Source organism: Rhea americana, unplaced genomic scaffold (genome assembly GCF_003343005.1).
Source record: "Rhea americana isolate MKP2758 unplaced genomic scaffold, rheAme1 scaffold_49, whole genome shotgun sequence".
NCBI classification, from domain to species: Eukaryota; Metazoa; Chordata; class Aves; order Rheiformes; family Rheidae; genus Rhea; species Rhea americana.
In genome coordinates, this window is record NW_028186634.1 from 3,184,293 (window position 1) to 3,212,211 (window position 27,919).

The 27,919-nt window shown below is 37.7% G+C and overlaps 1 protein-coding gene across 1 annotated transcript in view; it reads left to right on the plus strand.

Annotated features, from left to right (window-relative positions):
• TUB (TUB bipartite transcription factor) overlaps positions 1–27,919 on the plus strand; it is a 149,608-nt gene that overhangs the window by 80,392 nt on the left and 41,297 nt on the right. Inside the window, exons 5-6 of the mRNA XM_085317085.1 lie at positions 3,403–3,533; positions 27,271–27,322. Coding sequence (XP_085173211.1) covers positions 3,403–3,533; positions 27,271–27,322 — 183 coding nt within the window. The remainder of the gene's footprint in view (positions 1–3,402; positions 3,534–27,270; positions 27,323–27,919) is intronic.

Below are 27,919 nucleotides of genomic sequence, written 5' to 3' on the forward strand. Positions count from 1 at the left end.
GCCGCCCAGCCCGCTGCGGGCCGGGCCGGGCCGGGCGTGCGGCACTCGGGTGTCGTGCTCGTCCCGCGGCCCGCGCAGGGGCGTGCGAGGGAACTGCGCTCTCCCGCCTTCGCCTTGCAGCGCCTGCTCGCTTTGGGGTGCCCTCTCTGTGCGCACCCCGAGCATCGCCGAGCAGGAGCGTTTGATGCTGATGTATGAAAATACTTCGTGACTTGTCGGTATGTAGGAGAGAGCGAGACAAAGAATGTCTCAGGCAGGTTGAGCTGTGCTGTGGAACAGTAATACCAGTACTGATTTCAACGATTGATTTATTTTTTTTAACTGAAGTATTGCAGAAATAAATAGATAATGCAGCAAAATATGCTTGCTTCATCTATATGCTTGCAAATAAAAATGTAGCCAGAATAATGTAGATCATTTTTTTTGTGGAGAATCATGAATTTAAAAAATGTATAGAGTGCATTTTTAAAAAAAGGTACYTGTTTAAGCAGGAATTGTGTTTTGCTTATTCTAGGTGACTGTAGTTGTAGTAATCATATGTTGAATGCAACATAAACACAAATAAATCATTCCCTAATACAGAACAAAAAATAGCATGAGTGATACACAAATGGAAGTCTTCTAATAATCTGTATAGATGATAGTTTTAATGAGTAAAAGAATCAGAAATAAAACTGATTACAGTGAACCTAAGAATATTGCCACTGACTTTTCAACAGCCTTTTCAGAGCATGTGTTTTAAAAAGATGCAAGGAATTGGCAATAAAGCTTCAGAAATGACAAGCTGATGCATTCTTATGCCGTTTGAAGCTATGTAATGAAGGCATAAGTACTGTACAAACAGCTGTTCCGTGACTCTTTTCCCTGCAGCAGCTTAACTGTTTTTTTTTTCTTCTACGCAAGGCTGTGTAGAGGCTAGTCCTATAACTTTGCTTAGGTGATTTTTAGTATACTTTTTCTGAGAAAGAAACAAAACATCCTATCTAACTGTTTCTGTGCAGTGCGGGTCAGAGAAGCAAGGAGGTTCGAAATGGTAGATCTTCAGAGAAACACTGATCTGATGATGCTCACATTTTCTCTAAACTAATATTCTCTATGAATGTTCCCTCTGGAACCGCAGGCAATTGCTACCCTGAAGCTGATAGCCTAGATCGACTAGGCGATACCTTATGTGTATGGCCAGCAACCACTAAGGAACCCCTGCCCCTCCAAACCAAAAGGCAAACATCCCAGGTCTCTTTGTTTAGGTTTCTAGCATAATTTCATTTTTCTCAAAGAAGCTGACTTTTTTTCTGTCTATGGAGAGCTAATTCCAGAGTGGAGGTATACAGTTGTAAATCTTACTGCTAGTTTTCAGCATCCTTCAGGATACCTAAGTGTATTTACCCAGGAAACATGAGTTTCTAAGCAAATGTGTGATTGTGATTATATATGAAAACATTTTATTAGTAAATTATGTTGAAACTCAATCTTTTCTAGAAGTGAAATATGCATGGTATGGTAGAGGCTTGGTGTCTGTGCACACCTAGAAATACTTGATTTCTCTGGGAGCAGATGCCCCTTGAYTGATCTGCTCAGTTGCTTTGAACTCCTGTTTGCTGTAGTGATTTCAAGGCTTGTTGACTCTCAAATCTCAGAGGCCTGTTTTCCACATCTTTTATGGCCTGGGTGGCGTGTGACAGGCAGCAATGTCGGTGCTAGCTAGGGGGACAGAGCATGGGATATTTGATATGCTAAAGTCTGTAAAGAAGTATGTGACATATCCTGAGCTTTATTGATATACAGTGTGCTAGCAAATGCTACAAGCCTTTCTCTGAACTTGGAAAAACTGTTTCAATTCTGACAGGGACTTCAAAATGATGGCATGACTCTAAACTTGCCTTGTTCCTCCTAGCAGTCTGATTAGGTGTACATGCAAATATATACCTGAATTAATTAAAGCAGAGAACTACTGTTTCTTTAGTAAAATGCTATATACATCTATACATGCCCTTACAATCGAATAAGCCAGAAGAAATCAATTTTGCATGCATCTTGCACGAATCACTGAGAAGTCTACCTGCATGTCCAAAGCTCRCAAAACAGATTTATATACTTCAGTTTTAAGACACTGAGAATATTTTTCAGTGAGTTTACAAAAGAAATACTAGACACTTCTTTCAGTGCCAGTGCTAGCTTTTTCATGTTGAGATGGATGAAATATATTCATATTATTTGTGGAACAGTTTGCACTGTTTTGGCAGCGCAAACTTTTTCCTCTTCTCTTTTGTGCTGTAGTTTTGAATCACTAATGCTCATGATATGAAATTTGAATTTCTCCTATGTTAGGAAATACAATTGAAAATGATGCTTTAAAAGTAACTATATTACATTTATTTTTATTAAACTATTTCATGGAATTCAAGTATATGATTAAGCACTTACTCGTATGAAACTATATATGAGGTACAAACAGATTTTTTTTTTTTAAGTGAGCCTATTTTGACAGTCTTTCTATCCTTTATTACAGAGAATCAAAAAAGTTTAGAACTTGGCTAAAAATCAGTTGCAGCTCACATCCCCTCCCCCCAAAAAAAGAAAAAGGAAAAAAAAGAAAAGAGAAGAGAAAATAAAAGGTTCCTTGTGCCAGTAAGATGTAGCTACTTTAGAAACAGGAGCTTGTGAACTGTGAAGCAGGAAGTCTGGCAATTTGAGTGGAAGGCAATAGATAAAGCCAAATATCCAGGGTGCATATGCAATGGCATAATTTACCTTGATATGAGTAATAATATATGTATTTAATTTGTCATATTTTTAATCCTAWTTTTTTGGTAGTTTTTATGAATTTGCTTTGAAGTTTTAGGTTGGGTGCTTAGATACTGCAGCTATAAACAGTCACTAGTTATTTGCAAGGTGAAGGATTACAGTTGGGTAAAAATTGTGTTGGAGCAGTGCTGTGTTGTAGATTCATGAATCATGGCAATTAGTAGATAAGATTTGTGAAGGTGCAATGTGTAAACAAGTTCTGGAACAAGAATTTCTATGAAGACTAAAGATGTCCAAAACTTGTTTTATGCATTTATTTGGAATATTGGTATGTTATTTATCTTTATACCTCAGTATTTTAAGGGCAGCAATACAGGTAAAGTGCTCATGACCTCTGCAAGGTGCTCGTAGTGACTGTGAGTGCATTGCAATGCAGGCAGGCTCTCTCTCAGCTGCCTGCTGTGAGGAATGGCATTGATAATTTATAAGAGAGCTGTTTCTTCTAAAGAACAGAGTGCAAAGAGCATGTGTCTGCTGTGCTCTGAATTAGGCTGTCTTCTCTCAGGTTATTGCAATGTATAAAATTATCCTAGTCGCGTGCTGTTAAAATGTTTAAGTTAGAACTCTCCCTTAATGAGGGTCTGTCATCTTATACAGGTTGTTAGCATTACCATGCGTAGAGACTCAGCATCAGCAGTGTGGGACTGTACAGGCACATTGTCAGAGGCAAYTGCTACCCTGAAGCTGATAGCCTGGATCAACCAGGCAGAAAAGAGAGTGGAGGAAAGGTATTACTTCAGTTTTACCAGTAGGGGAAATAGAGACTAGTTGAAGTTGCAAGGAAGTTGAAGTTGGCTTAAATGGAAATGGGACAGGGCTCAAGGGAGATCAGAGAGAGAGCTGGAGGTGAAACCTAGTTGTCTTGTGCTATGTGTAATGGCGAAGGTGGATTTGGATTTAAGTCGGGGAGTGATGGAGAGGCTGGCGGCACTTTGCCACCTGCTGTTGGGTGTGCTTTGGGCAGTACAACAGATAGGTGGCTGCACAAACTACCCTGTGGTACTGTGCCTCCCGACCACTTTTACTACGTGAACATCCAGACTGAGACTAACGACTCATTCCATAACAGGCCAATGAGTTTTTGGTAGTGACAATCATTTGCAGGTTTCTGGCAGTGACGATCATTTACAAGCCATCTGTGGCAGATTTGGACTGCAGACGGAAAGTGGATATGAAATTTTATGTCTCTTGCAGTTCCCTGAGTCAGACAGTTTCCTCTCTTACGCCTAAGGGTTTGGACTTCCCTTAAAGCTGCTTTCATTTATACGTGCATAAAGCAGCTTCTGTGGAAGCTGGTACTTTTATTAGTAATTAAAAATTGACATTCTAGAAAGCTGGATTCTTTTCACACTTCTTCCTTGTCCCTCTTCTCTTCATACTAATGTCTTACCCTGTTTTATTTTCGAATTCATGCTCTTCTTGTTATTTCTCTTTATGAATACAGATGGGTTTTTGCTATTTTGTCCTTTTTTTTTTTTTTTTTGCTCTTGGCTCTGTTTTTGTTTCCTTCTGTCTTTCCATGCTTTCAGCTTATTCATGAACATACGATTCTATCTTGCTATGTCTGTGATGCCTATAGAAGATACATTTCTCTGTAGATTTTTTTTTATTTTTATCTTATTACTTGTAATTTTAAAATAAATCTATCCCAACTTCTTATTGTATTACTTCAGTAGATAGTATTGTTCACAGTATTTCAAAGCTGAAATTATTTTCTTGCAGGTTATTGAGAATTAATTTCACAATCTGCAGCAGATTATTCCAGGACAAATTGTTGTAAGCATGCAATGTTAAAAACAGTGTTTGTATCATTTTTGTTTTATTATTTTATATCATTTGTTGCTAAAGCTTGTGTCATTGCATTATATGATGGYCAGTAATTAGAATTAGGAGATGAATCTTTGCCATTTAATTCAGAGGATGCTCTTATYAGTCTGTTTCACGCAAGTGGATGTCAGTGAGAAATTGAAGAACCATTCTCCCACAGTTTTGCAACCTCCTGTATCTCACAGTAGTGGTAGGGCAATACCAGCAAGTTCTGAGGACTTCTTTTTGGATTGTGTTGTTTGTATTATGCTAAGGATATGCAGATATATGGAAAACAGTTCTCAATTTGAAGAATTTACAGTTTAGAAGACAGGTGCAAGATAGAGGCAGAGAATACAAGCAAAGAGATCAGGATGATTGTTGGCAAACTTACTGTTACTTTTACGTTATTTTTGTTATAGACATATGATCATTAGCTTCTTTTGACTATCTGTCCTGATCTAAAGAAAACATGAAAGAAGAGGATGGAAAGCAGGAAAGAAGAGGTGAATTAAATGGATCTGGAAATAGCTGTCAAAGAGAGGTAGATAGTGCAAAGGTAACTCTGGGTGCAGATGAAAGACTGGACTAATTGTTTTGGAATGGGTGAGGACACTTGATAAAAGATTAAACAAGATTCTTTTGCTGATATAGTTGATTTATACCAGTTTGCAGAGCTCTGTTTTGTCTAACACTTGATGTTAACGTAGTTTTTTTGCTTGAAGTGTGTTCAGTAACCATGGGTGTACGATGGATCATCTGTTGCGTAATTTTAGTGCATGTCTACATTCTGTAGCTTCGTCACTTTCCTAAAAGTGTTTAAACACTCAATTTGCATTGAAATTAAATTATTTACTAGATGTGCATGTATTTTCTTCTTCTACATTAATAGGAAGCTGAAATATATTTTCATAATATATCCTTGCTTGTCCGTTTCACTAATTACATCAGAAGAGGCTTTTCACTTTTTGAGGTTGCTAATGAATTGGGCGATTAGGGCATTATTATTTATCCTTAGAGGGAGAAAATGACCCAATTCAGGACACTACTTCTGGGGAAATGCAGTATGGCCTTACACAGCAGAGGATAGAAACTGCTACTGTCAGTACAAGAACTTTGCAAACCTTGGATGCTGATTCTGTGCAGTCAGACTGCTATCCTTATATCCTGAGTATCCTGAGACAGAAATGCTGCAGTATCTAACACTACCATCTTATTTGCATGCAGTTGAGTGGGTGCTTGCAGGAAAGAGTCACGAGGAGGTGCTACAAGAGCCTTTCCATTGACTTAGAAGGGAATTGGATTGGTTCCAAGACCTTCTCTGAGTTCATGTTTTAGTTGAATGAATAATGGAAAGCAGTCTGTAATACATTAATATGAATGTGGCAGAGCACTTTGTTTGAGTGACATCCTTATGTTTGCTCTCTGACTACTTGAAAGGCCAAGTCTTTCTTTCATGACATTGAGTTTTAGCTTGAGTTCTCAGATTTTTACCCAATTAAATCTTCAACTGAAGATTTCACCAGAAATCTCATGGTTCCTGTTGAGGTGCATGTTGACACAAATCTATGAATATTATAATTCATAATTAATATAAGTCATTTGACACAGGTAATGAAGCCACAGCATGAACTTTTTAATGGTAATTTTAATTGTAATCACAGTTCTAACTACCTGCAGGTGAGAAATTACAAGATGAGGAAATTCCTTGATTAACTTGAAATGATGTCTTATATTGGAAATTTATCTGCAAGTAAAATACAGATACATCAAGTTTTGATCCAGATTTAAGGAAGGGATCAAAACTGTTCTGTCTTTCAAATTTGGTATCAGTTTTAAAGGAAAATGTGTGAAGTCAAAGGCTATTTCCTTCAAGTGGTAGCTGTGCCGCTGGAAAAAGTGTAAGAAAGATTGATGTCCAATTTTTCCAAAGTAGTTTACTGCTAACCGATACTGGTGCAGCAGCATTTTCATTGTTCTGCAATAACAAAAATATATCACAACATGTTGTAATTCTTCTTGAAAATTCAAGAAATTCTTGGATATATTGCAGAAATTAAATCATACATAACTTATCTAGATGATGACTTAGACCAACTGCTCAGGTCAGGCAGAGTGGCAAATGGAAAACTGAGATGCTCATTCTACCCTGCAGTGCATCTCACTATTTTTGGCTGATGATAATCCCAAGACTCAAAGCAGAAGTAAGAATTTAAACAAACTGTTGTAGACCAAGGGATTCTTTGAACACGTTTGCCTGCCTAAAACTTCAGGTTAAGTATATGCAGAAATAATTAATCTTTCGGGACACTACATCTGCAGAGAAACATTAAATAATGTTAAAGAGGTCTCTACATCTGAGTCAGACCCTGGTAATAGATTCTTCTAAGTTACTGAATTTAAGTCTTTTCACTGGCTGTTACTGTAGATTTTAAAAGTGAAGTAGAAAGTTTTAGAGAAAGTTTTAGTACTTGCTCTAGAATAACACTAGCTTTGTTTTATTGCCAGGCCTTAAGGTAGTGTTCAGGTCTCTTTGCATAGTGCATGTAACTAAATCTATGCTATGATGTAGATATAGAGAACCCTGTAGCTTTGCTTGGTTTAGTATTGGTTAAATACCTTCTGTGTTTGATCTCTGTTGTAAGGTCATGCTGCCTACTGCAGTGCAGTAGAGAGATACTTTGGCTAGCTGCGTATGAGCTAACACAGATACTGAAAGCAGTACAGAGACATCAAAAATGCAGAAGTAATTTATCCTTTCAGTAGAAGTGTAGTTAAGGCCCTAATGAGATATGTGCTACATAGTTAAGCTGTTTCCAATGTGTGTATAAGCCTGTTTACAGCTAGCTCAGTATCTATCATGTCACAGTTCACTATGGATGTGACTTTTAACCTGAGTTTCATTATTTGGTCTAAACTGAGAATATTAATTTTTGGCTGTTTAGAGCTTTAGCCATGCTGTTATGAGCCACCTAAACTAGGCTCTGGCTTTCAGAGTGCTAGGATCATTCTTYTTTGATATGCCAGATATATTTATTATGGAATACTATATTAGTACCTAGAGAAGCTGGGTCATCATATCAGTGCAAAAAGATCAAATATCATGATATTGCTAGATGTCRGAAGCATCCTGACGATGCCCTTTAAATGGTAGCCACTAGAAATAATAATACAGTTTGGTATTCTGGCACTAAGGTAGCTGGAAAAACTCCTAATTACTTYTTTGGGCCTGGAGTACCACTCACAGATTTAAAGACCAAGAAAAAATTGCACAGGAGAAATGTAGACAAAATGAAAAGTTCTTCCTTCCTTCTTTTTCTATCCTTCCTTCCATCTTTCCTTATACTGCTATTATTTATGCATTTAGTGCTATATGCTTGAGGCTTTGCAGGATAGAAGTTGTTCTGAGCAGTACTGGGAGGGAAAAACATTTCCTGTTGTGTGCACCTTGCACTAGGAGCAGTTCCAAGGTCTTTCTATTGGGAGAATATGAAATCTACATCCGATAACCTAGAGGGTGGCATATGCAAGTTCAAGTCTCTACTCCGTGTGTTTTATTCCTTAGGAGGGTATTTCTAATACCCCAGGGGGGAACCCTCACTTTCAGGTTACTTGTTAAATGTGGGCTGGGCCTGTTCTTTCATTTTTGTCAGAAATTTTACCCTGAAACTCTGGAGATCATTAGGGTTGCGTGGAAAAAAAATAAATTTGATAATTAGGCATTAGCTTACAAAGACTTTTGCTCAAGGTCACTGCAATTCTCTGCTCACATTATTTCCTATTCATGCACTCCTTTGAAAACGTGAAGCTTCTGTTGAGGATGCTTCTTACTGTGGTTGAGGATGCTTCTTACTGTGGTGGAGAGAGAAGGGAAGGGAAGAGAATGACTATTATTGTGCTGCCTAGTGGAAGTGACAAACGACACACAAGACTTTGCAGTTTTTACACATTCTTTGGCAAGAACAACTCATTCTTACCTGAAAAAGATTATTCTGAAGAAAAACTTAAAATATATGAGASACAGAAGTTTTCACTGCATTGTCTGATGAATTGTAAATGCACCCAGTTAACTGTGCTAGGAGTCCTCAAAGTAACTCTGTGTTTTGAGATCAAAATTCAGCCTAGAGGGTCTTGGTTTATAACTAGTTTTGCAATATTGCATTTATAGTGGACCAGCACTTGGATTAACAATGCTATATATGACTGCATATGCAATAAATATTAATTAGAAACATGTTCTTGTGTATGGTTTTGCTTTTGAGTTTGCACTTGGTGCTTTGCACTGCTGTTATTGTTGCTATTTTTTTATCAAAATGACTATGATGTTCTTTCCTTTTTATTTTCACTCCATTAGACTAGGTCWATGAGTAACAATGATTGATGTACTATTAGTAATCCCCAAAGTATTTATTTTGTGAAATGAAAAGCATTTATTTCCTCTTTACTTTTCAGCATGTACCTCTGTATTATAGTGATAGTTAATACTTATGGAAACTTATTCAACTTGTTTCTTTGTTTCCTTTTTAATATGAGTTCTGCATATTTGGAAATGTGATCTGTAGTGTTCTGTTGAATGAGCTGTGAAATACCTGATGCTGTTTTTAGGAAGAGTAGTACATATATTGCAAGGTTATTGCCTGAGCAAGAGGCAGTTAAGGTTGAGCTGAACTTGTCAATAAGTTAGTGGCAGTATTTCCTTATAACCTTTCAGCTCCTCATAGACTATCTTTTAATAATTATAAAGCAGATAAATATTTGATCAAGGTTTCAGATGTTTGCTGCCATTCAGAAACTTTCATTGTAAGTATTTCTAAAACAGATTTCGAATTCAAAACGAGATCCTTCTGTCAGCACCTGGAATAGAGGGGAGCAGACATGTTCCATAGGAAGCAGCATATTATGCTTGTGTGTGTGCAGTCAGTGATGCAGGCAAGTGGGCCGTGCTTGCCAGCACGGTCACTACATTGAGGCTTGAAATCCACGGAAGCATGCTGCATGTGTTCAGTTTGCCACAGGTAAAGATCACATCATGTGCACTGCTAGCAGTACAGTGCTCTTCCAGAGTGRTAAATACTTGAGAAGGGTCACATCTACGAAGCTATTGTGCTCTCATGCATTTCTGGCCTGCTTGTGCCAGCCAACTTTCTTTTCATAATTCCTAGGCTGAATTTGTCATAATTCTATTCCAGTTTTGGCAGGATCGTTAACTGGCTGATCCTGCAAGCTGAAGTGGCTGACCTTGCATCCTGCAGTAAATAGTTGTGGCACACTGAAACATGAGGGACCTTCTGAGGTTGAGAAGTGCTATCCTTTGGAGGTAAAGAAGTACCCTCCTTAGTAATTTTAATAACTAGAAGTATTTTTAGAAGAAATCCTTTCATTGTAACTGTTAAGAAATGCAGGTTGGAAGCTAAGATCTYATGCTGAATGTTTTCAAAGGCTGTGTAGCACACAAATTTCTTGTCATGGGATATTATCTGTGACCCCAGAAGCCAGAGACCACCAGTGGTGGCATTGATTCATACTGCACACATTGTGCAGCTATATTGTACACGCTTGAGAGGAGTATGGTGGTGATAAAGCTAGTCTGKATTAGGCATCAGGCTTTTCTGGGTTTGTTTTGTTGCTGAGTTCTGGCAGTTTTGGAAAGTGAAATTGTATTTGGAGGAGCACGAGATTAGCAAGTTGTGCCCCAAAATGTTAGATCTATGACTAATGTGCATATAACAGTGATCACATGCTAAACATTATACATTTTGTGCAGTGGGCAATTAGTGTTCCATAAAGAAATTGGAAGATGCACAGTTGTATGTATTTATTTAAGAGGAGTATCCAAACATTTGCTGATGTGTGAACATTGATTAGAAGCAAAGAGGGATCTTATTTTCACTTTTTTTCTTTTTTTAATGGCCCAGTATTCAGGATGATTCTGTCTGCATTACTAAACCACATTTGGAAATAGCCTCCCACAGTGCCAGAAGAGGCTTACTTATATTGGGTATGATTAAAAGGGCTCTCCATCTTTGTCTGATGTAGCTTCCTCTGCCTGAGAGTTATGCATGCTTGCTCGCCATTCCTGCTGTTGTCTCCTCCTTTTCCTGGCAGGCACCTGGTGATTTATGGGGTGACCACAGTTTGTGAGTACTGTGTGACAGGTGCCTTAGTGGTCTGGATGTGTTGATGCAACTTCTATTTTAGGTGTTGTTTACTTTGTGTTGATGCACTCCCCATCTTGGGTCTCACCCTCACATGCTGTGTTTTGCGTGGAACTCTGGGATGTGCTGCCAGGGTGGAGGCATGATACCCTTGTGGTACAGGTGAGAACCCTGCACATGCAGCACAAGCGTGGCTTTTGCAGGATTATGTAATGAGTCAGTAACAAGGTCAGGAAAGGATTTATGTTTGCTTTATCATCCGCTTCCATCCTTCTTGTGTCTAAAACAGATTGCCTTTTTGTGTTTTGCCTGTTTATAAAGAAATCCAAATAAGGATAATTAGAACTACRTATATGCAGACAAGATAAAATGAACCTTGCAAATTTTCTTCCCAGTGCGTGAGGTTGGCAAGGAGTCTCTGGTATATACCTATAGCTTTGGATCAATACAACTTCTGAAGCCAGATTTCTTGCAGCTGTCAGTCATAATTTCTTCCTTTGAGGAATTCTCTTTTGTTTAATAATACTGTTAAGCTTGTAACTTTTGCTCTGTGGAGATGCTAAGTAAGGTCTTTGCATCTACCCAGCCACCACCTTTTTTTTGGAACCCATTGGACTTGGTGTCTTTGAAGGATTTCTCTCTCTTTCAATTTTAGTTGGAATTAATTTGAGTGGTCAAAAACATGTACAGACATTATCAATATGTAACATTCAGTTCCTTAAGGAAGCAGGCAAAAACCCAAATATACAGATACAGAACTGTCAGTGAAGGAATCTGAAGTCTGAACGGTCTGGTCAAATTTTATCACAGAACCACTATGGAAATGACATTTTTTCCTGAAACTTTCAGAGATGTGCTTGTTTGTTGCTCTCTGTCTTGTATTCTTATGCAAAGTGTAGCATCAGGATAAGCGCTTGGCATGAGGCAGAGAAGGAAAGCTTAAATACTTCTACTTTTCTGATGTTTAGAATTTCATTTTTCTTGCATGTATTCCATTCTAGAAAATTAGCAACCACAGGCTGGTATCAGGCACTTCTGTCAACATTTTACCYACATTTCAGTTGAAAATGTTTCATAAGAGAGAGTTATCAGGCTAAGAGATGTGTACACTGATAGAGCTGTATGTGGAGCTTAAGCCCYCAACTAATATAATTGTTGCTAACAGGCGTTAGAGCAGGTGAAGTGGAATGATTGAAATGGCAATTTCAGTCACCTATTAATAAAATATGAAAGGTACGGTGAAAAACCCTTTCCTGTAATGCTTTGCTAGTAATGTCACAGCACCTGAACAGCTCTTTGTTCAGTAAAAACTCTGCATGTCTTATTCTTCCATCCTTCACTCTTAACAAGCTTATGACAGCCGATCAGCAAGTAAATGGGTATTTTTTATTGTGCTTTTATATTTACAAAGGAAAAGTGCTGATGAACTTTCCTATGTACTGTTTGTCTTACAAATACCTACTGTGGCAGTTATTTCAGTTGTGATCATTTTAGTTCCATAAAACCAAATGTGGTTTATCTCTAGACTTCTTCAAAGATACACTGAAGCAAATGAAATTATGCTTGTTTACTTTGTTGAAAAATGGAAGGCACAAAAGCCTGTAGTGTCTTGAATTACCTCAAGATTTATTTATGTTGTGCTTGAACACATTTGCTACATGTAGCATGGCTCATCAGTRCTATCTGTCCAAAGCTATGCAGTTTTTGAAATTAAAAGTAGAGGTGATTTTATGTAGACTTTGTAAAATTAAACCATTTAGGCTGGGAAACAGTTTGTACTTTCTCTGAATACATAAAAAGTAATAAATGTCAACAGAAAGATAATAAGAAACAAACAAACGGACAAAAAAAAAAAAAAAAAAAAAAAAAAAAAAAAAAAAAAAAAAAAAAAACAGTCACATCCAATTTACTGTATGTCTGAATGTTTTTGGAACGTTTTCAAAAAGGAGAGTGCATCTAGTTTATGTGGTAAGGAAAGATTCAGCAGTTTTTCCTATGTTATTTCTGGCCAGTACATTTATTTTTTTGCTGTTTTATAATGTGCATGTATCTTAGTGAAAAGAAAAGAAAAAGACAAGGGAGACAAATCTTGTCTAATTAGTAAATGAACTGCAGTGTTTTCAGGATCTGTATTTAGCATGAAAACACCCATTAGAATTGCAGATTTTGCTTTGCACTTTGTTCCTAGGAATGGATAAACGTACAATTTGCAATCCTATATAATTATGATCTGAATCTAGAGAACTGTAATTTCTACCAATATCTAGAATATATCATTTGAGTGCAAATTTTCAGTATACTGTGTGCAGGGATTAACAGCACAACCTTAACGAGAATTACACTGTCTAATTCCTTGGACACTATGCTGGTAATGTATCCATTTGAGAAGTCAAATTATGCTGAAAACCTGTAGTTCAAAAGATTGCTTTGATTTTATATGATAGCTATCATTTGATTTATAAAACATGATACCCTATTTGCTCAGTATTTTTTAAATGATTGAAGAGAAAACTAATGCTTAAGTAATATAAGAGAAAAGATTAAAAAATAGTAGCCTGTCTTTGATCTAATGCCTTTGGATGTGTTAGATTTTAGGGATGATGATAACWGCTTGGGGGGGAAAAAAACACTAAAGTTGACACACCTTTTTTTTAAGGAAATTAATTATTTTATGCATCTGTTGCTTTAGAGAAAAGCATACTCTTCTTCCAAATAAAATAGTTGGGCAAATTTTAGAAGTTTCCTGTAACAACTCATCAGAAAAGGCATCTTGCTCTTTTAATTTTTCTTCTTCGTTACTGTTTGATGGAACTGTGAATACTTCACATGCAGTTCAGAAAACACGGACAAAAATTGAAAGATGCATTTTCAGCCTTTTCCTTTAATGTTCCCAATTTTGCATGCTATAAGCTTTTATTTTGCAGATGCATAGCCATTTATGCAGTCTGCTGCTCATAAATATTGCCATCTGAGTGGTAGTGTTTATGTCTAGCAATAACAAGTTTATTGGATCCTTTTGAGGGTCAGAACCCTTGAACTTAGTTAAGTGGCATGCATGTGTCAGACCCTCAACTGTTCAAATATACTGAAGAATGTGTTCAAGAGTGAAATGTCTTGTGTGTGTGACCTATGGAAAGCCTCATACAGTAGTACTCAGACTGTTTAGTAAAGATTTTTTTCAGGCATAGAACAGTAATTTGGAAAGGATAGTTACTGTTAGAAATATGAATGAGTTGGGTCATGAGAATTTACTGCTGATTTTTTTTTATCTGCCAATTTTATGCACTCACTCACTCAGTCACTATGAGAAAATAGTAACTAGGAGGTCTTCTTTGTTGTGATTAAGATAACATCTTGTCCAGTTATCTGTTGAGAATTAAAGGTGGGCAGAGCAGATAACATAGTACTTTTAACAAGTTATAAAGCTTCTTAGCGATTTTGTGCTTTCTTGTATGTTTCCATTTAAGCCTCACTGCAACAAGGCGTTCCATATAGCCTTGTTGCTCCACCTAATGTACTAAGAAGTATTGAGAGAACAGTCCAGAGCAGTCTAAGTGATAACTTCATTGGAGACAGTCTGAGAGAACCAAATGAAGGCAATTTGTAATCCTGATCAATCAGAGGTAGCATTTCCATGGTATTTTTGAGTGTCTGGTTTCTGAAAATATTAATGGGAGACTCCAGGAATGATAGTAGTTCATATGGTATGTCTTGTATAACACTCAGGGAAAATCCCTGGGAGTAATCCCCCTCTGCATTTTATATACTCTGCCTTCTATAGTTTCCCCTAATTTTTACTTTGCAACTCATGCTTTCAAGTACTGCCCTCTTRAACTAAACGTATTTCAAGAACATTGCATTTACTGTGAGTTTATAATTGAAAAGATGATTAAAGACTTCCTGGCTTACCATATTAGCTTAATAGTTGGTCTTAACTTAAAACTTTATACCCCAGGTAGATTCATATCTTCAGGACAGATAATTCTAGTTCCTGGAATTATTCTTGTGTTAGGAAAGACTGCTGGCAACCTTGAAGAGAAAAGCTTTTCATGAGGAAGTGTCAGAAATGGAGTCAAAAAATCAAGGAGTAGATTTCTTTTACCTATTGGAATTTTCCGAATGGACAAATGCTATTTTGGGTGTAGTTTTGTGATAGAATTTTGATAATGGAAATGGGAGACACAAATAATCTCAATGAAATCTGTTACCTGAGCACCTGGAATGGTCCTATTGCGTTGCAAAAGAAGAGCTCAGGCTCATTTGATCTTCCTAATATTGTTTCCTCCAGTATGCTTATTTAGGAAAAAAGTGCCTCATGATTCCAAAATGTAACAAAAAGATGGTCACAGACTAATCAAGATGAAATAAATTCAAGACTAAAATGAAGGAAATAAAAATGAAATATTCCAAATAGCAAATACTTGTCTAATTTATTTTAAGTATTTAGAACAGACATGCATATAAATTCAAATCTGTAAGCACAGTTAATATATATGAAAACATGGTGATTTGAATTTATGCAATGTATGTATTTTAATATAGGTAAAAATATACAAGTATTTTTACTAGAAAATGTTGGAAACTGACACAGGCAGAAATTTGCTTGGGTTCAGCTTTGGTGACTGGTAGTTATACAGAAAAGTGGAGATAGTTACTTCTGTAAGAAAATAAATGATGATATGCCTCAAAATAATGCATAGTTTTACCCTTCTATTCGTAGGGAATGAGTGATAAATAAATAAGGCAGCTTTAGATGCTGGGTGCCACAGCCACGGCACTCTGCCTGGCAGTTGCGCAGCTGCTGGTGCCCGCTCTCTRCTGCTGCCTGCTGACACATGCACTGGCTGCCTTGCAGAGGGTTGTTCGCTGCCAAGGGAGATGAAAGCTGTACCTGARGTCTGATGGCTAAAGTTGTGGTGCATAGTATCTTAATAATCTTAAACACCCAGAAAATCTAATGCAGAGTGGACATTTTGTTGACTGTGTTATACTTTAACAGTTTTGCTTTCTACGTTTTTAATAATTCCAGCTACCATATGGTTATCTTGCATACTGAAACACAAAAAGCTTGATCTGATCTATTGCCTTAAAATGCTTTGTGAAGAAAACTTGATGCTAKAAAAGTTTTATTGGGGTAAATTGCTTTGGGAGTTACCTTGGTAGCTTGCCTGCCTGTTTTTCAGTTATGGGGATACAGGACCCATATCCCATGTGCTTCTCTCTCAGGACTCACTAGTTGTATGTTTTCCTGGGGCCTTCCACACTGCTGATTTTKGCAGTCTGGCAGGTGGATAGGGTTAGGATTAGAGATCCCAGGGTTGCTAGGAGCTCAGTAATTTCCACAGATGTTTTGGAAGTTTTTGGTTTCCTTCCTGAATTAGAACAAACTTCAGTGTTAGGACATCAGATCTCAAAATTGGGAGTCATTCAGTCTCATGGCTTTTCTCTGACTAGTCCTGTGTAGTGGCAGTGATCTGCCACATCCCCGTGGTTGACTCTCCGCAGCTGGCCCTGACCAGGATTCCTGAGCAGCAGATGAGAACGTAGGATGGGCTCACAGGTTTAATTTGTGTCTACTGCACTGAGAAGCCTCTGCACATAAATGTCAGTTCTTTAGGGGTTTCCTATATACTCGATCATACACTGTGAAGGAATTGCACAGTGTGCARTGCCATTCGAACATCCACCATGTCAGCATTCGCTGTAAACTCCTTGAACGATAATTGACTTAGGTAATTAGGGAGACCAGCTTTGACAGGTCGCTCATGAACACTGTCATTGTGAGGAAAGCTCCCATGTTGATTATCTGCCAAGCCTTCTCAATYGCCTTTTCCTTCATGGGTACAGCAAACTTTTCTGCTCAGGTCATGAAGTTTTCCTGTTGCTTTTATCAGATCTTGAGAGTAGTTTCCTCTTATCCACCCTTGGCTGCACTCGTAAGCAAAGAAAAGGGACTGGTCTGGTTCTGAAAAGGAGAATAATGCTTTTCAGGTTGTTTAATTGGAAGACCATGTTTTCATAGGGGGACTGATAAATTAGAAAAACTGAAATGTGTAATTTCTGTGGAAATTCTCATGAGTACTGTAGACATTAACATATTTTAGAAAGAAGTAAAAAACCTCTSTCTCATATAAAAACAGTAATAATAATGTCCAACCCTCAAACATTATTATTATTATGCTTTTCTAAGATTCTCTGCAATAATACCTGGACAACTCAGTTGGAAAAGGAATCTCTTTTATGTGAGGCACTGTATACACACATGGTGAAAAGAATTCTCTGTTACTAGGAGTTTGTCCAGACTCCCTCATTCAGAACTCCAAACTGTAAAGGGTTTATACACATGCATCATTTTTTTTTCCATGTGAAATCAGTGGGAACACTTTCATGAGATTAAATTGATGTTGTACAGGATCAGAGTTCAAATATGTAGATCAAGCTGTATTGAATACCTCATCGCATAGAGTGCTATGAGAAATAATGACTTAGTGTTCACTAATACATACAAAACCTAGACCAAATGATGTTTGTTATTTTTGCCAACTGTCAACATCTTACATACCTTGAAATTTGTATCATGTACTTAGGCATCAGAATATGACAAAGTCATTTTTCTACTGAAAATGCTGTCCGGTATTGTCAGAAGTTTCTACTTGTATAGAAGATAATTATAAGAATGAACTCAAAGCAAAATGAAAAGTCTGCTTTCTTCGGTTTCAAAAGAAAAATACTAGATTGGATTGTGAAGATAGAATGTGTGTGGGAAAAAGTGACAAAATATTTTGTTTCAGGGTTAGTATTTTATCATAAAATGACRTGTCTTCCCTTAGAAACTGTACTCTGTAGAGCTGTACTCTGTAAAAACAACCTTTAACAAAAAATAGGAGCTTTGCTGTATCACTTTGCTAACACAAGCTATYAGACTTGTAATTCTTACTCTGTCTTTCTTTAATTTTGATTGTTAAAGCTGCCAAGGGATTCTAGCTAGTCTCTCTCCTTCACATTTTCAGTAAATAAAGCAATAGCTTATTGTTCCTATTCTGCTAAAATCCAACAAATGTATGTGTCCTTTTTCTATCCCGTCCTAAATGCATAGGTAGGCAGTGAAATCTGTTAATGAGTTGCAGTGTTGATGAGTTGCCTCAGAAACCATCTTCAGCARCAGGATATTTGATCTATGTATTTGTGCCAGTGTTTATATGCTTTGTGCTGGGAGAATCCTCACTGAACACCCACAGCATTGACCCTATGGCTTGGATCAGTGTTTTGTTTGTTAAACTCCTCAGGACAATATTATGGGAAGTATTATTTTCGGGTTGGTTATTGTAGCTGTAATGCTTCACTCTTGCATCAGAAAGCTGTTTTCAAGGGAAGTTAAGAGTTSTTAAGCTCATTTTACAGATTTCTTGAAAGGTTTAAATGCTGTTTAATGTAAAATAGGTCCGGTACACTACCAACTGTACAAAAACATGTTTCACAGAATGGGCATAAGAGATGGAGAGAAAGGAGTCCAAAGTCTTACTGTGCAGTTTTTTTCTTGGCATCAGTATTTCACAGTCTTTTCCATATCAGAATCGCACCTRTTTTAAGTGGCCTCCTTTGCACTGTAGCAATACTGGAATGGAAGATTAGTTATGGCCCTCTGATGTCCGGACTGAGCGCTCTTGTTCTACAGTATACATGTAAATATAATCTCCCTATCYGGACAATACTTTTCTTTAGTTTCTGCTCATTTAATTTACTACTTGTTGTGGTGGGGATGCTTTGTACATTATGGGTTGATTTCCATTTTGATTGTATTTCACTATTCTAATACTTGAGATGGTTTGAGTTTGGTATTGAAATAGAAATTAATTTGACTGCTTGGAATGGATCTGTCCTGTGGCTGCCAGTGATATGCTGATGTTGGTTTGTACTTTCAATAAATGTAGTTCCTGGAAGACCCATCAGTTGTTGTCTGGATCAGGCTGCATTTCAGGTAGTGTATCTTTGGATTAAACCCCTCCCCCMCCACCACCAGTTTTGGCACTTCTCATTGATCTGCTTTAAATACAATTTTATTTTAGTTGGCATAATACCCAAAGATTGTTCTGTATTTGTTCTTCATCACTCATGCTTATTATAGCCACCTCTGTCTTTTGGGACATAAATTTTCCTTTCTAACTTTGCATTCAGAGTTTTTGTGTGTTGAGGGAGGGAGAGAAACAGCCCAACCATCCATTCTTCCCTCAGGTGTTGGTTCCATTACCTGTAATTTACTGCTATGTGCTATCTTATTCACCTCTGTGTAATTGTGTAGACTGCATCTGTACAAATACTAGTTCAGTGGCTCTTTCCAGGGCCATAGTGGCAGCCCTGTAGTTCTCGTTATTTAAAAAATGCAGATGTGATTCTGGGAGTAATTTTGCTCTGCCTCTTATTAGATCTTTTCCTGGTTTCTTACTGTCTTCACTGAAGGCTGTCAGTCTGGATATTCCAAATCCTAAACCGTATCTTCTTTTTCCCTAGTTCTCACAATTGAACTCAAAGCTAGGAGATCTTACTTATACAAAGTGTACCTGCAGTATCTGAAGTTCTTCTGYTGTTCTCTTGAGCACTGAGATTCTGTTGGATGGCTTTGCCCTTGGGCAGTGCTTGATTATCATAGAGTATCACAGAATTGGTAAGGTTGGAAGGGACCTCTGGAGATCATCTAGTCTAGCCCTCAAACAAGTGGCCCATATGGGGATTGAACCCACARCCTTGGCATTATGAGCACCACGCTCTATCCAACCGAGCTAAATTATGTATATCCTGTAATATATTCTTCTTCCATCATACTTCTACATGAGTCTGATTTTCTACTTAAAATTGATTCTGAGTGAAACATTTAGAAGACTTCATTTCTGTAATTCCTTTCAGTTTTGTGTGTTCCTGAACTCATATCAATTGGAGAGTTCTTCTGATAAATTGTGCTAGTTAAACTAAAAGAAAAATGTGTGTTACGTGGTTATCTTGGGGATTTAGTTGGAGTGTAGTTTAACAATTATCTAAGTATGAATGTGTATTCCTTTTGCTACATTTTCTTTCAGTTAATATAACTGGTGGTACAATCTGCAGTGTAGTTTATTTGAGACATGGACATTTCGGTTCCATTTTGTGCAACATCCATAATATTCATAGAACCATTCAGGCTGGAAGGGACCTCTGGAGGGCTCTACTTTAACCACATGTTCAAAGCAGGGTCAGCTGTGAGATCTGACTGGGTAGCTCAGGACTTTATTCAKTTGAGTCTCAAAAATCCCCAAGGATGGAGACTGCACAGCTGCTCTGGATTGCCTGGTATTGCAGGGCTGCTGTTAGATCACCCCAGTGCTGCTGCCTCTCCAGGCTGAACAAGTCCAGCWCCCTCAGCATTTCGTCGTGGAGCAGGTGCTCCTGCCCCTGACCATGCTGGTTGCCCACTGTTGAGCTCACTCCAGTTTATCAATGTCTTTCTTGTGTTGGGGCTCCCAAAACTGGATGCGGTACTCCAGGTATGGTCTCACAAGTGCTGAGTGCAGGAGGATAATCACTTCCCATGGTGTACTGGCCACATTCCTGTTAAAATGGCCCCGGAGGCTGCTGGCCACCTTTGCTGCCAGGGCACACTGCCAACTGCAGTTCAGCTTGCCATCCAGCAAGATTCCTGGTCCCCAGCCTGTATYGTTGCAGGGGACTCTTCTTTCCCAGATACAGGGCTCTGCATTCGTCTTTGCTGAATTTCATCAGAGACCTGCTGTCCCATTCCTCCGCCTGCCTAGGACCCTCTGGGTGGCAGCCCTGCTCTCCAGTGTATCAACTGGTTGCCCCCACCCCATCCCCTGCCATGTTGCTGTCAGCTGCAAACACGATGAGTGCACTCTGTCGTCTCTTCCAGGTCATTGATAAAGATGTAATCACTTCTCAGATGCAAATACTGAGCGTATGACTGAGTGGTGATGGAAGAGAAAAATAACAACAGCTGTGAGTCCTGTGTTGACTTACTGGGAAATGTAAGATGCTAAAAAGTTTTTTGTTGTTTTTTTTAAGTCCCTAAAACAGAATTGTTGGACATGCCTGATTAGTTCCATGGATATTAATGAATAGACAATGAACATTCAGATAAACCATGCTGAGGCCAATGCTTCTGACAATTCAGAAGGTTTCATTCATTTTTAGATTTTTTAAAGCTATTTTGCCAGCCAGGATTTGAAGGGAAAATAAAGCATTTGGTTCTGTAATTATTTGTGCAGCTACAGATTCAGTCTCTGCTTTCAGCCATCTGCCCTGCAGGCATTACTTTCACAGCCATTTAGAACATTGTGCAAACACAGTGTGCAATCTCTGCATCTTCTTGTGTTTTGTGGCTGACTTGGTACTGATAATTCTGACACAAGTATGTGTACATATTCCTCCTCCCCCCCCCCCYTTTTTCCTTTTTTTCTTTTTAACATGCTTCTGCTTTATCTCTTTTAATCTTTTTAAGKGTCTGAAGAACAGCTGCACAGGAAGGGGAAGCAATGCCGTATCCTGAACAGGCATTTTTTTATTTACCATGCGAGATGCATAGTAGAACAATTTTATTCCTATTAAGATTCACAGGAAGAATTGTAGTCTTCCTTTCTGCAGCAGTTCCTGGTGTCAGTAGTTCAATGGTCAGTTCAGTGATAACTCTGATCTAGTACACATACTAGTAACAGGAAACAAGTACCTGGCTGTTGCCTGAACACCAGAATGCCTTCTCTCCTGTATGTGCATGGCATGGGAGAAAAATAAGAGCTTTTGCTGTTCGTGCTGTTGGCATTAGTAGGGCAAACCAAGTTTGAATGTCTTTAGGCTACTGCTGAATGAGTAAGATGGCCAGACTTCTACTTGCTTACGTGGCCCAAGAGAGAAGTTACTCATTTTACTATAAAGATAGTAGCTGCAGGTTTTAGTCTAGATCAGCTCACTGAGCAACTGCTTTGGGGCCAGAAAGCTCTGATGAATACTAGCATGAGGGCAGCCCTCACAGTATTTGTTTAATTTAAAAGTCTAGGCAGTGTGTATGCTTTAATACCGTTCTTCCAAGTGGCTTCTGATGAACTTGGCATGTGGTATACATGCAGGAACAGATCTTATTTTATGTGGGGACTGGCAGGTGTTTGGACTTTGTAGAGACTGCTAGCTTCACTGGATAGGAATTTATTTAAAGTTGTTTGAAGAACCTGACTGTGTGCCTAACTGTGTGGAGCGTGACATCAGTGTGGGGGTTCCCTGACCTTGTCAATGGGCTAGCATTTCAGTAGCRTTTCATCAGTGCTGCTGGAAAGCTCATTCATAAAGGCTCAACAGTAATATTATCTAGAGCTGTTGGATTTTATTACTACTACTTTTATCTGGCAAACGGGAGCAATATTTTCTTATTCAATCCCTATCCTTTTATAATGTGAACTTATTGGTTCARGAATTTTCTCTGACTATGTATGTTCATCCTGCTTGTTCAAAGGTCCATGATTTCATGTGGCATTTTTGGATACTGCCTCTAGTAATGCATTGTTGTGCAGGAGCAGAAAAAGAAAGTGTAAGGATGACACTTTGAAGCAGTATGTGGAAGTTCAGTGGTAGTATGTGTATAATCTTATTTGAACAGGAACGTTTCCCTTGGCAATCAGTGCTGACCTCCAAAGATGCGATGGATATGATTTTGCACCTTTGTCTTCAWAAAATGTAAATGGCAAGCAAGATGTTCCTTTATGAAGCAGTATGAGCAAGGAACAAACAAACACATTGCTTCATTTAGCAGGCAGAAATGGTAGAGTTGCTTTAGTTGTCAGACTTGGTCATTAAGGAAAAAAAAAACAGTGACCACATGCATTTTGGATATTCTAATCAAAAGAAAGTCTGATTATTTGTTGTTTTTTTATTGCAATGGTTTATTGAAATGTTAGCAGTTTGCATGTTTGAAGAGAAAAGTTGAAATAACTGCTATGAAATATATTATTTGAATTGAGGCTTTTCCATTTTGCTTGCATTGAATTAAACCCATGTGAAATTACAGTAAATGTAGTAAGACACTGATTTACAGAATCTTCTGCCTTCATCTCAGAAGGAAATAGAGGAGCATCATGTAATTATTTTGAACTTTCATCCTTAAAAGCTGATTATTTTGCGATTTCTCTCCAAATGTTTTTTTAAGGAATATGATTATGAAGAAGAGCTTAGAATATTAAAATATGTGCTTATGTTTTTGTCTCATGGAACATTTTAGAAAGCTTGGTTATTTTTGTGTAAATCTAATTTAATTTTGAACCTTTCCCCATAAAACAGATATTTTTGTACCACTTTTTAAGGAAAAAAAAACTTTAACAAAAAGATGATTTCATTTAATATCATTTCCCCATGGAAAATAYGAATCGGGGATATCTGAATCAAATGCCACATGTAAAATTTGAAAACAGTGCACTCTAAATTTAATACTCGAGTCTCTGTGGGCCTTGGATGAAGCTGCTAGTATGTCTCTAAAATATGTTGCTATAGGCTTGAATTCTTCTTAAGCCAAACATCCAGTAAGCTCTAATAGATGGGTTGCTTGAGTCGAGTGTGCATGGGATGGGTCTTCTTGGAKAGTTATCTACAAGTGAATATTTATAAGCTTTGGACTAGATGGTATTACTGCAAACCTGCAGTACTGTTTGCAATATTATATACAGTGTAAATTTGCCTTCCCTTTTGAATGGGGTCAAAGCCATGGCCAAGATACCAGATTAAATAGAACTAAGAGTGAAGCTTGCTGCGTCTTCAGGTTGCTTCAACAGATTGCTAATATGTATGTATTCTCCTTAATAATTTAACTTTTATGAATTATAGAGTTGTATTTCTGTGTTACAACGGACTSAGTTTCATGCGGCTGTTGGAATTTTCTAACGTTACACCAAGCTTGTAGCCAGAATTATTTTAACAGCCTCTCTCTCTGTGAGATTAATTCCTGTAGTGATCCTGCCGTGTTTCAGCCACAAGTTTTCCCATTGTACTGTGCCATTAGTCTCTGTCCATCCCAGTCATTTTGACCACTGAGTAACAAAACCATTGCCACTTAAAAAAACATACCTGCAGCTGTTGGGTCCTCTGCGCACGTGTGACCTGGGTTGCAAAAAATGCAGTTGCTCAGTTCCCCTTCTTCCAAGGGAAAAGCAATTGGATTCTCTTCTTTCCAGAGACTGGGAAGGGCAAAGCATCAGCTTCTGTTCCTAGACTTTTGTCTATTTTGTGTATTTTCCCACAGAATGGAAAGGAGACGTTCTCTTTATTTTAGCTGTTGGAGCCTGGAGCATCTATAGCAAAATCATCTGCTAGAKCTTTCTGCTAGGCTTTCATCTAAGTCTGAGAAGGGGTCTCTTAAGTGCTGCTGACACACTTGCATCCCAGAGTTGCCAGCAGATGTTTTTAAGGCAGCAAGAGTGAGGGCCAACTAGAATCGCTATGGAAACAAAGCTTTTTTTTTTTTTTTTAAGCCTCAGAAGAGTTGTTAAACTGAAAATCAGAGAATGTGAAATATTGGCTATTAATCGGTAGCTGGAAGGTCCATTATTCCAATGGAAAATAATAACAAAGTACATAGTCTCAAACGAGAGTATTTTGCTATTGTAACGGAAGCATGTATAGACTAAATGATCCTCTCTTTGGGCTTGCATGAGAATTATTTAAGTATCAAGAAAGGACAACTGCAACTTTTCAGTGATGCTTGCACTGAGTAACCGTTAAGATAAACAGACCTAGTGGTAATCAGACTGTTTTCTAAGTCCTTTTCTACACTAAAGGATTCAGAAGTATGGTGTGACTGTCTGATTGGAGTAAGGCATTCTGGTACAATTCCAGTTAATAGAGAAATAGTATGGTTGAAATAACTATATTCCACTAAGCTTCCGTATCAGTGAAGAAAGCTTGAGTTCAGTTTTAATTGCTGAAGGTTGCAACTTAAGTAATGCGAGGACAAGGCTTTTAGTTAACGCATATTTACAAAAGGATTGTGGAAAACAACCCAGATGTTTATAAAATACCAAGCCACAGAAGTCACAGGACTTGGAAGTTACGAAAGAGTAACATCAGGCGCACTGCTCTTGGTCTCAGCTATGACTGCATATATTCAGAGGCTTTAAACACAATGTGTTGCAGAAGAAAGGCAATATGGAGTACAGTATCCACAGCTTTTGGATGGAGATTCGTTTTTCTGGCATTCCTTCAATATGTCTGATAGTCACTTTGCATTCGTGGAATGCTGAATCAGTGCGAATCACACCCTTCCTTTGGCTAGTGTTTGCTATGGTGTTACTAAATCTGCTGTGTTTATCCACAGTAAGGTTAGGCGTAAAGAGATCTGAGGGAGCTATGCTTGTTTACATAAATGTGAGTTTAGCTTGTTGTGAATTAACTGGGGAATTGTAGGTAATGTTTAGAACAGGATTGAGGACTTCTTACTGCTRCCCTGTTCCATGCAGTGTATTATGCCTAGATACTGTATGATGGGAAAGTACAGGAAACCAGAGACATCCTTAGTGCTCAGTCATCTCATCCGTGATAGAGATTTTAGAATTACAGCCAAGCCAGCATATTATTGCAAACCATTATATTCATAGGAAGATAATTACTGAACTGGTAGTTTATGGCAATAAGAAGTATGTATAGCTCATTCAACATATCATCTGAAGGAGTCAGCATAGCCTGATTTATAAAACAAGATGAGAGAAGAGATCCGAGTTACTGCCTTAGCTCTACAAATGACTGGTGGAATGAAGCAGTGGCGGCCTTTGACTACTCTGGGTAACATACATATACATTGCTGTCTCTGCAGTTCTGATTATCTGGACTAAAATCTTTCCCCCCMACCAAGCATTAAATGTTCAATGAGGACGGGTTTTTTCAGGCCATTAAGCCTGAACTATTAAAAAATATACATCTGTTATTTAATTGTTTGGCCAAAATACCTGTTTGGTGAGTTATACTTTCTAGCAGTGTAGCTTATGCAATATCTTTTTTTTTTCCCCCAAGAGTACTTCATTATAACTGCAATACATATAACATGGAGGAGTATGTCTTCTTTTTATAACTTGTTTTTGTAATTTATCAAATGAAGAATACTTGGTATAAAGCAGAACATTTTTGTGGGTGTATTTCTTTAGTCTAGCACTACCTTGCTGCTGATGAATTCTGTCTTAGAGGAAACTAGCGTATTACTTATTTCCTCGCAGGCTTGTATTAACTTCCTTAATTCTGATTCCAAGCGTTACATGGACGAAAAATAAAGCATTACCTCTACAAGAGACCACAAAATTTCAGACTCCAAGTACTTGTAGATTGTAGTTTCACTCTGTGGAACATCATCCTCTTGTAACCAGTGTATAAATTATAAAAGCTGATGTTACCAATAAGGCCTCATTACAGGTCTTGATAACCTTGGTGCCTGAAATGTGGTATTTTGTATGCCTTTTTTAGTTCTCCTATTTATTGTAATGCTGATTGTCTTCTACAGCATGTATATTGATACATATGAAGTCACTTTTTTATGACATTTCAGTTGTACTAGAGTTTAATTGTATTTAGGTCAGAAACCAGATTTGGCTGAGTTGTTTTATTTTCTTTTTTAGTTAAGAGTGATGATAAAAAGGGATTAATCTTTTAAAAGTATATGTTTTATAAGAGGAAATTAAATGAATTCTACTTGTAAGAGGCTTTTTTCTGTAGCACTGTTTTCCTTGCAATTGATTATTATAGTTTAAAAGATTTAATTATCTATGTTCAATGTTTAACCATAATGTTCTTACAATATAGACATCTTTGTTCTCTGGAAAAATAAAGTGTCATCAGTGGTTTGATCAAATACCTTACAAAAATAATTTTCTCATTTCAGTGCCATTAGTTCTTAACGTCTAACTAACGAAAGTGATTGAATGCAACAGGAGCTAATTGCCCAACTAGTAACAGTTAGAAGAAAAGAAATACAGCAATATGCAGTACTATTTGTTTTCCAGTCTCTAAAAGTTAAACTGCATAGCARTGAGTGACTTTTCAGATATTCCAGAGTAAATTCTGTGTTTCAGTGTGCAAAAGATTAGAGAGTTAATTTTCCTAAGGCAATTTTAAATACTGCTGATTTGCTAAGCGGCTCCCCAATGCTCTTCACTTCTTAGCTGCTTTATATGCAGATTTTCAGTAAAATCCCACTGCTGTATACATTGACATTTTCAATTGAAAACAGTGGAGAAGAAAGCAATTTTGGAGTATAAATTTTGCATCTTTTTGTGATCTGGCTGAATATTAACTTTGAAGTTTATGTGAACCAGAGTTTTTCTTTCTTTTTCATTTAAATTCTCTTGAGTCAAGTTCTGTGAGTTAGGGCAGGCAAAATTCCATGGAAAATAATGGAAATTTTTTCTTGAATAAGTCTTGCAAGAATTGGCTCCAGTGATTGCTGTTCGATGTTGGTTTGAGTGATAAACTCCTAATTATTTACCCTTTGTCTTTGCAGTGTTCTGGATGATGAGGGGAGTACTTTGCGTCAGCAGAAGCTTGACAGACAGGTAAGATTTAGGACACTTCTTGCTTTCTGAAGTGTAGATCTTGGAGCAGGGAAATTGCTGACACGTATCTGATAACTGATAGCTGTATCCTACCAGAAAATTGCATCTAGTGATTAGGGAATGCAAACGAGAGGTCTAGGAAGGTTACAGCTTATATAGAAGTCTRACTTCCACTGAAATTTTTCTTATGACTGAAGTTTGAGAGGTTCTTGCTTCCACAGCCCAGGGGTTGTTTTATGCTGGCTTACAATGTGTTACCCATCTGAAGGACCAGAAGGGACAAGAGGTTCTGGCAGGCACGTCAACCAACAGAAAATTACCAAGTTTTTACATCTTTTCATCTCCATTTCCTGAATTTATCCCTTGTGACTGAAAACTAATGGTATTTTTTGCTATGTTGTCTGTTTACTACTACATTCCTAGGTRACACATACAACAAAGTGATTCAGAWTCTCTCATCTAAAATCTAGGGGAATTTTGCCATTAAGTTTAAATAGGGTTCAGAGTTTCCACTTTACCTTTGGTTTTTCTGTGGTCCCATTTCGGTGAACCTTTGTCATATTTATAAATAAGCTTTGTTTAATTTTCTGTTGTTAA